The 11,816-nt window shown below is 38.8% G+C and overlaps 1 protein-coding gene across 1 annotated transcript; it reads left to right on the top strand.

The window, feature by feature from the left end:
* Nucleotides 1–6,354: 6,354 nt before the first annotated feature.
* On the top strand, nucleotides 6,355–11,662 carry LOC117570394 (proton-associated sugar transporter A). The gene is made up of 4 exons (XM_034252012.2): nucleotides 6,355–7,231; nucleotides 9,572–10,974; nucleotides 11,047–11,221; nucleotides 11,292–11,662. Exons 2-4 carry the CDS (start codon nucleotides 9,596–9,598, stop codon nucleotides 11,511–11,513), a joined length of 1,776 nt encoding a protein of 591 aa, XP_034107903.1. The 5' UTR covers nucleotides 6,355–7,231; nucleotides 9,572–9,595; the 3' UTR covers nucleotides 11,514–11,662.
* Nucleotides 11,663–11,816: the final 154 nt, after the last annotated feature.

The following is an 11,816-nucleotide window of genomic DNA, read 5'->3' as shown; positions in this document are numbered from 1 at the left end:
GTTTTTATAATAATAATAGCATCAGTACTTGCTTTTTCTATTTCAAGCAAGTTCAATTTAGCTACCACACAATCAAGGCAAGCGTCTGGTTTAAGCACTGCTCGCATATATTGTAAGTATTTTTATGAGGCAGCTGCTAATTGGCAAGCAACATTGTTGTAAGAAAGCCACATAAGCACATAAGTACGACTACCAGCAATACATATATTCAATTAAAAGGCAGCGCAGTGGCAAGGCAAGTGTAACAAATGTTTAATTTTCACACACACACACACACACATACTGAAGCTAGCCGCAAAACTAAACCGCTAAACGCTGTGCTGTGCGGTGCTGTGCTTAGCAGGCTCCACACTTCACTCAATGTAACTCAACGCTACTCAAATCAACTCGAATGTGACGTGATGATATTCGCATTGCAATGCAAAATGCGGCTGCCATTTGACAGACAGGCAGCTCAAAAGTATGCAACGTTTTTTTTATATAATATTTGCCTCTGGGTGTGAATTGCATGTGCGAGAGAGAGTGAGGGAGAGAACTGGAGTGAGTGAGTGAAAAGAGTTGGCAGCAGCGGAAACGTCTGTGCCACATCCGTTTCCGCCTTAATGGTTATAACTTCTTTTTCCGGCACAGGCCAATCAACGTTTTGTGACCTGACCATGGAACCCAGTTTCAGTTCAGAATTGCAGCTGCAGCTGCAACTCCAGCTGTTACCACACAGTTTACTTCGTAGTTGCTGCATTTAGTCAGTAAACTTATCACTTTTGATGGCTTTGTTGCCGCTGCACCTATTATTGCCACTGCGGCTAAGCCTTGGCTTTTGACTTCACTGTGTCGTCTGCTGTCACAAACAATAACAAGCCAACCACAGTCACACACAAAAGGTTGGACAAAAGCAGCTGTTGTTGTCGGACACAAACCAGGCTGCAGGACATGCAGCAAAGTAGATTTTTGTTTAGACGAAACGTGCATGCACTTGCCAATGCCATTTTCAAGTGCCTAACTAAACTGCACTCCACATACATATATTTTATAAGCTGGTTAAAGTCACAGCAAAATATAAATGAAAATATTAAGTATAATTTCAAGACTTCTGCTGGCACCTTTTGGGGGGATTATCTGTTTGGCTATTTATGGAACTGTAATGCGAGTAAACTGTTTGTCTAAGCAGATTTGCAGTTTGTGTGTTCTGCTTGAATGAACTTGAAAATTTGCAATCTTTATGGCATTTTTATTGCACAATCTGATGACAAACCAAATGAGCTTTGATAGACAAAGCAAGGCAATAAACACTATCAGCACGTAAAGGGATTTAAAACTTAATCACACTGTGCCAGGCATAGTTAAAAAATATATACATTTATTTTGAATGCCAGCAAACAATCAGACGAAACAAAAGGCCGGCTGGCAACTGTTTGATCTACACATTTTTCGGTTGCCAAGCTCGTTAGTTTAAATGCGAGCACATACGAATATGCAGCGGGCCAATGCCAATTGATATTTGCTGTTGGCGGTGGCGGTGGCAATGGCGTAGGTGGTGGCCAAAAGCCACTGTCGGGCAAATTCACAACAATTGCGTTTCATGCGCACAGAACTTGATGCTCAAGTGCGGCATGCCACCATATTTGCACTTGAATTGCCCAACTCGTGGCTCCCAGCGGTGGGCGTGTGTGTGTTGGATGAGGAAGGCTACTAACTGCAGCAGTTTGCATGCAAATTTTTACGTTTACCCTATTTGCATGCACTGCATAAAGAAATATATATACACATACACCAAAAAAAAAAACGAGAAAAAAGGCGAGGTCTGGGATTGCGACTGCACATGCTATGAAAATTGTACGCTGAATTTCGGACGCGTCGACGTGGCAATCAATTTGTCCGAGTGCGAATCCGAGTGCCGCAAGTAAATCGCCCCGCCCCCCCCCACACACACAAAACTGAGCAAACAGTCTGGGCAGAAAAAAAGCCCCTCGGTTCTCGCACAATGCAATTCAACTGCACCTTGAATTGACTTCACAGCTCTTAGCAGTCGCTGCTCATTCAGCCGATAGCGAAGCAGCAAATTTAACCAAATGATACCCTGTAGTCGCAAACCACTTGTTGGCAAATCTATTTGTAATTTGCCATCGATAATTACAAACTCTATGCAATTAAAGCATTTCAAATCTCAGCTCGAAAGTTGCGCTCTGAAATTGCTGTTGGCTTTTACCGTGAAGCAGCTTAGCATTGCCTTTTTGGCCGTTCTTATCTCGTCCTTTAAGCATAACGAAAATGAAATTGTCTGGCAATTGCCGGCAACGGCAATCGCATCAAAGTTGCATATTAACATTTCAAACGAGCGGCAGTTACCCGAAAAATTGCTGCATTGGCCGCCGTCAAGAATGGAGCGCCAAATTGAAAGGTGCAAAACGGCGATAGAAAAAGTGTAACACACACAGACACCGAGACACACACACACGACTACACGAATGTCAGCACAAAAGAAAACCACTTAAATGCAGATTACAATAAAGGAAGCATTTTGCAGCTGACGGCAACGAGTTTTTGGCTTTGAGCTCAAGTTCTCTTCTGTCGTCCTCTCTCTCTTCGTTTTTTTATTATTATTGGCCCATTGTCTTTTGGCCTTTTTTGGCAACAGCGACCATATCAAGTCGTCAGTCGCAGTTTTAGCACCTTTAATGGCTGCCACATGTTTGTCAAAAGCCATTACGAACAGCAGCAGCAACAACTGCAGTTAGAACTATTCCGTAAACACAATGCAAATCCACTGCTGATGAATCGCTCAAACAGAGAGAGAGAGAGAGAGAGAGAGAGAGAGAGAGAGAGAGAGCGAGATAGAGAGAGAAAAAAACCTGGCTTATTTGCCTAAGTTGTGAGTGAAATGTTTTTGGTGTGGAGCTCATGGCGTATGCGTTATTTTTGCACCACGACTGCAGCAAGAAATTAAATGTCAACCATGTTGCCTGCCTGCGAATGACAATTGTCTGTGATGTGCTCAAAAACACAATTTGTTGCACACTGTATACTATACTGCACACTCCACTACTATATAGCTCATCCGCATTTAGATTGGGGACTGGCAGCAGCATTCCATGCTGCCAAAGCGAATGCCAAAAACAACTTTTAATTAAGACATTTGCAGGTCCAGAGAGCCGACATATTAATTTTCAACTGCCGCAAACAAAACAGCAAAATGAAGATGCCAGGATGGACAGCAAAATAGCAAAAGCAACAGCGTCCATAACAGCAGCACAGCAAACAACAACAAACGAACATAAGAAAAACAACTTCAGCATGAGCAGTTGAAGCGATGCCATATAAAACAATGTGCAAACTGTATGAAGACCCAAATAAATGTCTCGGCCAAGATGAGACACTGACAACAACAGAGCACACTCCAAAAACTTATTTGAAGTTTTAAATAACACAAATTTCTTAAAACTAGTTCTCATGCTCTCTCGCTCCACATTATGTTATTGAGAGTAGAAAATAATTGCTGCATACTTTTCGGCTCTAGAGAAACGAAGCGTACTCAGCAAAAAGCTGGCTGCTATGCTGCCCGCTCAGCTGTTTGTTATCAAATAATTCAGCTATTAGCGGCGGCAATAAATAAACGTCTAATTTAATTTTAATTAAATTTAATAGACTCTCGGACAAAGCCTTTAGTGTGCCAGTTTATTTTGGGGCTTATCAAAAAGCCATCGTCACTGGGTTATCGCAAAATTAGATTTATTAAATGAAACAGAAGGTAAACAAACTGCAGAGATTTATTGAGATAAGCTGCCGCGCGACTACATTATCAGCCCCTGACGCTATCAGATGGCTACATACGTCCCATGATGGAATTATTTTTGTTTATGAATATATGTTTGCATTGATAAGGATGGTGGGGATGTGTTTATTGAGTATGCAGTTTTTGCAAATTGAGCATTTGAAATCTGTTTTTTACATGATTCGTTTACCGGTTTATTGAGTCTCGCACACACAATTATACAATCGAATACACGCATACACCCCCGGCACAGCTTTGAGCGGCCCAATGAGAGCAAGAGTGAACGTTTGTAGTCATCATCATCATCATCATGCTGCGACAAGTCAATGACTTGGCACATATCGTTGTGGTCTTTAAACCAACCGCAGGTTTTACATAATTTCTGACTTTTTTTTATTATTTTTGCTTTTGTTATTCACCACACGCTCGATTTATATTTCATCTCTGATGCCAAATGTCACAAATTTGTGCTAATAGTTTAACCAAATAAGCCAGACAACAGCTGGCTAATGCTAATCACTTAATCAAATTCCGCATAGATATTAAATTTTAAGTAGAATCTTATTATTTTGTTCATGGCTACACACAATTCGCGATTCGATGTCTCATGCTGAAAGTGAATTTAATTGAAAATAGAGAGATAAGCGAAATGGGAACACTCGTAAATGTTATTGTAAGCGAGAACTTTCAATCAGTAAATATTGACTTCAAGTCAGGCATAAATAAAAGAATTATGAATAATCATAATGTTGAAATTTCTTTGGCAAACACTTTTGATTGGAGCAAATCAGACTGCGTTGCTTGATTGAAAATGGAAATTTATAGCACAACACACGCATTTCAATGTCAGATAAATGCAAAAGATAAACAAAAATTAGAACTTCATTAACACTTTTCCGCATATAGTCTGGCATTTATTTATGAATTCGATGTTCAATAACACTTGAGCTCCTTCGCTTCAAGATAACTACATACGTCTTCCTGTTGTATATACTTTTCAACAAATGTGAAATGGAATCTCCCAAGGTAAATCTGAAATTTTCCAGCACTGATAAAAGACTTTTGCGGCTCAGTGTAGCGAACTCCAGACGTATTGTTAGTTTTGTTGAACACACAAGCATGTTTGCTACTTATGTTTGGCACAGTAGATTTCCATTGCTCTTTGCTCAAAACTTGTCATAGCCTCCTCGAGGCGCTCCAGAGAAACCCGTTTTTATGTATGCTCCCTAGAATCGGGTCTACAGATGCCGTCCACAGATGTTGAGATGTTGAGATACGCGATATTTGGATACACACATTTTAAAGCAGTGCAATATTTCCAGAAAATGCTTATCAAATATTGTAGATTTATTGCAAACGATATTTGTTTTGCACATGTCATAAAATGTTCACCCTAATGCAGGAGATTTGTCTCAAAATTCACTACTTTACAGTGCAAACTCTACGGGAAAGAAATAAGGTTCGTCGAGGGTAGTCGCACTTAAAATACCCTATGGTAATATGAAAATTATTTAATATTAAAAAATAATCTTAAGAAACAAATTATAAATATAAATAAAGAAGAATAAATAGATTATCATTTTCATACATCTTTCATTTAACATTTAGTTACTCTTTTTTAATATAGTTATTTGTGTTTTAACATTTATTTTATTTGATTTTAATTGAATTCATTTTTTTAGATTTAGAAATTCATTTCTAAAATAATGTTAACATTTGTGTAGAAGTTTTCTTGGCTAACTTTACAATAAAGAAATTATGAAATATTTTCAATAAATTCAAATTGATAAACACAAAAAATAATAAATTTGAATAATTTTTAAAATAATCTTAAAATTTGAGTGCACGTTTTCGTTGCTAAGTTTACAATAAAGAAATTCTGTTAAATTTGTAATAAATTTAAATAGATAAGTTCAAAAAATAATATATTTTAATAAAATAAAGATGAATTTTTAAAATAGTTCGAGCAATTAAGCTGAAGGCCTTCGCTGTCATTGCTTTACAAATAGCGTTAGTATTAATTTTAATTATTGCAAACCTTTAAATAAATAAATAGTTCGAGTAATATAATATTATTTCCATTATGTAATTCTTTAAGGTTAAGGCAGATCCAATACTTTCCATAATTCTCTACAATCTCTTCGCTTAGCATACCCCATTGACACCATTTATGTTTATAGGGTATTCAAATGACAATTAAGCAAAAGAAATCCAACAAAAACGCAGCAGCAGAAGCGGGACAGCACAACAAAACATAACACAGCATTCATATAGAGTGGAAAGAAAGCCACCCTGTCGATAAAGCGACGAGGGCGCTGATCGGACAGCAGCGAGCAAAACGAGAAGCGATAATCACAGAGAGCGAGACGAAGAGAGAGAGCAATAGAGAGAGAAAAGAGTTTGAGAGAATTGGCTATTAATACACTCAGCAAAATAGCAAAGATTAGCCCACAAAATTTCGCTCTCCCAATAGAATTCGATAATACTTCTGGACCTCCGCTTTCTCTCAGTGTGAACTGCGAAATTGAGAGTGCGTATGTTGCATGCTGTGTATAAATACGTGCGTCTAGCAGAAGGCGCCTCAGTCTTAGAGTCGGAAGGCAAAGTGATCACCATCAAGAGCAGAAGTTCGTTGGATTTATTTAATTTTTGACAAGTTTAACAGGAAGCCAAAAATAGCGACAATACGCGAAAAAAAAAACAATCCACGAGGCAAAACATTGTGCAGAAAATAGAAAATATTAAAAAGTTTTTGTTGTGAAACGCGTCGCGTCTGTTAATTGTTGGCTGCGTATTCATTTTTTTCTCCGATTTACGCAAATTGTCAAACGCAAAAGCAATTTTCATGTCTTGCCAAAAATTTCCCAGCGTCCAGGCCAACGGAGTAAACAGTTGTCGTTGCGTTCGACTCGTGGCAATGTCAACACTCTAACACAACTCAAACAATAAATCTAGCAAATCTATTAAAAAATAATATTATAACAAGAGAAAATAGAAAGAAATTTATTTTAAAGTATATCGAATCGATTGTCGTGAAAAAAACTAAACTTAGAAGGGAAAACGAGAAAGAAGTATATAAAAACGAGAAACACTTTGAACATTTGTTATCATTGTACCTTCAATTGCATGGGTAAAGTTATGAGAGTGAATTCACTGCCGCCGCCCACCCGAAAGTGCCACGCCCACGCTCGTTCCAAGGAACAACAACAGAAACAATTGAAGTTTAAGAAAATCGAAATTTATTTTATGTTTAACAATTTGTGCAAGAGAAAAACTTTAACGGATTACAATTTATTGACACTAAAACATAAATCGGAAAGTGAGTAAGACACAAAAAAATAATCAGTGCACGATTAACAAATAAATCCAAAGAATCAATAAAATAAATTAAAAAATATATCGCATAAAAAGAACTGAATAAAAGAGCGTGGGTGAAATTGTGAGAAATTTCATAGATTGAAGGTGAGTCAAACACATTAAACTAAATTATCTTCAAGACAATAATTATGATATAAGTTTGCATCCTGTCGAAGTTAACAATTGAGTAATTAAGTCTCATGCCCATAAAATTTATCACGTTCATGCATATTTAAAAAGTTCTCAAATGAGCATCTTAATTATAGCACAAAAGCGAATCACGAAATCAAGTGGATTATTAAATTAAATACGTGTGAAACAATAGGCAAATTTTAATTTCAATTAAAATAGAGAAAATGCAAAAAGTTATGACGTTTATTACAGCAAAAAAATTCTATCTCATAACTCGATAATATAGCAATCAAATCGATAAACTATCTCGAAACACACTCACACACTTCCCCTTTAGCTGTTGCTAATTAGTGTTTCTCGTGTCGAATCACTTCATTAGCATATTAAACAATTTGTTCGTTTTTTTGCATAAACAAATTATTGACCTAGTCAGCAAAACAGTTAAATTCACGTTTATGCATATGCAAGCATATGGAAGAGCAAGGGCAAGGGCTCCATTCCACACATATTTCGACACAATTCTTTGATCTACAATTGCGAGAACACTCACTCTTGCACTCACACTCACTCTCGCACACTCACACTCATATTCTAGTTCAGATGTCGCGAGAAAGCCACCCGCATCAGTTGAATTAGTGTAAAGTGTCAGGCAACAATGGGAATGAGAGGTCGTTGAGAGCATATAAATTAGTTGTTTTCTTCGTTATACATTTTTTGTATTACTAATGTATAAAATAAATTTTATTGCTATTGTTGTTGTTGTTGTTGTTGTTGTTGTTGCTCTAGCTCTGTCTCTGTGGCTCTGTCCAAGATTTGAACTCGATGTGAGACACAGACACAGTTTTCAGTTGTGGCCCGAACACGCAACGGTCAACTTATATCGTTTAGCAGATCAGCAAAAAAAAAAGAAGAAAAAAAAATTGAGACTCGCCGCGGCAGCTTTTAATCAATTTGTTAATCAATTGCAATCGAAAGATGTTTCGTTTTATTAAATTGAAACAGTCGAGTACGTAGTTGGAATGAAATCATAATAAAATAAAAGAAAAAAGAAAGAGAGATTATAAAGTGACATATTGTTGAAAAGTGAGTCATTGTCGTTTCAATGATTTACCTTATGTTTGCCAAAGAAACACATCTTTAACTATTGGATACTTCCATATCGGTGTTGAAAAGAAATCAAACAGAAATATCTAGCCAACTTGTGTAAGAATAAATATTTGATGCAAAATAGGTTTGCTCAGTATTAAGCAACAAAAGTGTTTTCAATGCAATAGCAATAATATTTTGTTTTTCCTTTTTTTTGTTCTATATATTTGTCTGAGCATTTATTACAATCAATTGTCGCAGCAATTGTTTGTTTCGGTTTCATTTCGAGTTCGGGTTCAGATTCAAATTTCTTACAATGAAACAAAGGAGCTGTCGATAAGCACACGGTCTCGGTTTCAGTTTCAGTTTCAATTTGCATTTGCATTTCGCATTTGAATCAATGATTCCAATGTTTGTGTAGATAATTTGTACGCTGCTCTGGGGCAAAAAGTGAGTGAAGACGTTCGTTGTAATTGAATCGAATGGAAGCAGAGCGCGAAGATGGCACATTTTAATTAATCGCCGATCAAAAGTAGTTGCTTCACATACTGAATAGATTGAGTTCAATGTCTTTGCCTCAATCGTTTTATTTATCTTTTGCCAACGCAGCGCATCGCAGTTTTTATTTGCTTTCTTTAACTAGATTAATATTTATCTTTCCTATACCCTATGGATAATAGGGTAGAAAGGTATAAGTCTGTGCTTCTACGAAGTGTTTGTAATAGGCAGAAAGAAGCATCTTCGACCCTATAAAGTAACATATGTATATATATATTCTTGATAAGGGTCAATAGCTAAAGCCTGTCTGTCCGTCCGTCCGCATTAAGAAATACATTTGAATGGGGAAAATTGACACTTTGATTGACAATCTGGTATATTTTGAAAAAAATAGTATATTTCGAACATATCAGTATACCAAAACATTATGGTATGTTTCAGTATTTTAGCGGTATATTAATTTGGTCAACAGCAGAGACGATGAACATGGCTTCATCTGTCCGTCAGTCCGTATTAAGAAATTCTTTTCAATGGTGAAAATGGGAACTTAGGTTGACAATCTGATATATTTTGCACTATAGGGTATATTTTGAACATATCAGTATACCATAAACATTGTCTTTGGTATGTTTCGGTATTTTGGCGGTATATTAATTTGGTTCATATGCTGTTACTCAAAATGCAGAGCGGGTATCTCACAGTCTTTCTTTCTTCTTTTTATCATTTCAGCTGATTTAATAATTTGTGGGCAACATGGTGGGCGTAACCGCCGATTCATCACAGGCAGCTCAGCTGTCATCGGCCAAGAATCCCATGATCAAGTACATGCTAAAGCAGCGTGAGAATCATGCCCGGGATCAGGATGCAGACTATTCGCATGTGTTTCGTCGCAAGACACGTTTCGAGCTGTTTCGCCTCTCGGCCATCGCGATGGCCATCGAGTTTGCCTATGCGGCCGAGACGAGTTTTGTGTCGCCAATTCTGCTGCAGATTGGTATCGACCACAAGCACATGACCATGGCCTGGGGACTGTCGCCACTGATTGGTTTCTTTGTTTCGCCGCTGCTGGGCAGCATCAGTGATCGCTGTAAACTGCGCTGGGGCCGACGACGTCCAATCATCTCGCTGCTCTCGCTGGGCATCCTGTGTGGCCTCGTCCTTGTGCCCTACGGCAAGGATTTGGGCGTTTGGCTAGGTGATGTGGGCTACAACTATACGACGACTGCTACTGGCCAAGAACATGGCTTAGATACAACACCGAGTGTTGTTCCAGAGGAGGAGGAGGGAGCATGGCCAGTGAATTTCAAATTTGCTGCGATTTTAACCATACTGGGCATGGTGCTATTGGACTTTGATGCGGACACCTGCCAGACACCGGCTCGCACCTATTTGCTGGACATGTGTGTGCCCGAGGAGCAACCGAAGGCGCTCACCATGTTTACACTATTCGCTGGCTTTGGTGGCACTATTGGTTACGCCATCGGCGGCATCGATTGGGAGACAACGCATATTGGCGCCTTTCTCGGTGGCAATATACCAACGGTGTTTAGTCTGGTGACAATTATATTTGTGGTCTGTTACTTGATTACGGTGACGACTTTCCGTGAGATTCCACTGCAGCTCATTGAAAACGACGAGTTGTTGCGTCCACTCTCCGAGGCGGCCATCAAGAAGGAGCTGAAGAAGAACAACAATGCAATTTATTACATACAGGAAATGAAAATGGCCGACGATCTGAAGGCAGCCAACAATGCCATGCAGAGCTATCAGAATAGCTACTTGCCTTCGATTACAGCCAAGTCGAAGTTACAGGATGTGGAAACGCAGTCGGAAGCCGAGCCGCCAGTTTCATTGAGCGCTTACCTCAAGAGCATCTTCATCATGCCTTATTCCATGCGTATGTTGGCGCTGACCAATCTCTTCTGCTGGATGGGACATGTAACCTATTGCCTGTACTTCACCGATTTTGTGGGCGAGGCAGTGTTCCATGGCAATCCCACGGCGCCACCGAACTCGCCGGCATTGTTGCTGTATGAGGAGGGCGTGCGCTTTGGTTGCTGGGGCATGTCCATCTATGCCTTCTCCTGTTCCATTTACTCGCTGTCTGTGACCAAGCTGATGAAGTGGTTTGGGTAAGCTTAAAGTTATACAATTATTATATACAGAAATGTAATTGTTTTATTAATAATTCGGTTTAATTTTAGCACCAAGGCAGTTTATATTAGCGGCATGATTTACTATGGCGTTGGCATGCTCATACTCGGTCTGTGGCCCACCAAGTGGGGTGTATTAGTTTTCAGCACTTCGGCTGGCATACTCTATGGCACACTGTTTACCATGCCATTTATTCTGGTGGCCAATTATCACGCTAAGAATTGTGTAAGTATTTTTAAAACTTTTCTTATTTGTTTGATTTTTCAATCATTTATTTTCTCTTTCTACTTTTCAGTTCAGCGTACGTAATGGCGAGACGGTGCCTTTGAAGCAGGCTCGTGGCCTCGGCACCGATGTTGCCATCATCAGCAGCATGGTCTTTATTGCCCAACTGATTGTCTCGGTCAGCGTTGGTCCTTTAGTTGCCTGGATGGAGACAACGTGCGCAATACTTTATGCGTCGACATTCTTGTCCTTCACCGCGGCCATTGCTGCCATGTTTGTGCTGTATGTCTAATAGTATTGAATTTATAACAGTTTACATCGTAATTATGAATTTCGTTTAATTGCCAAAACAAAGCAGCGCTGCGTCGTTGATAAAATAATTGCCTACTTTTAGGCAGCTATATATAAATGTGTATGTATTCAAATAAAATTATGTAGCATACTTTTAGGTGCGCGTTTTATTCGTAGACTGTCCGACGTCTAGTTGAGTGGCAAGAAAATTGTGCTGCTGAGCAAGTAGAAGAAAGAAAGCGGATATTAATTTTTACGCACGTGCGTTGCATTTGAATGCAACTTTTAATTTCCTCAACACTTG

This window comes from Drosophila albomicans, chromosome 3 (assembly GCF_009650485.2).
Source record: "Drosophila albomicans strain 15112-1751.03 chromosome 3, ASM965048v2, whole genome shotgun sequence".
Taxonomy (NCBI): Eukaryota; Metazoa; Arthropoda; class Insecta; order Diptera; family Drosophilidae; genus Drosophila; species Drosophila albomicans.
The sequence above is the reverse complement of the archived record's forward strand: the minus strand, read 5'-3'. Positions and strand labels throughout refer to the sequence as shown.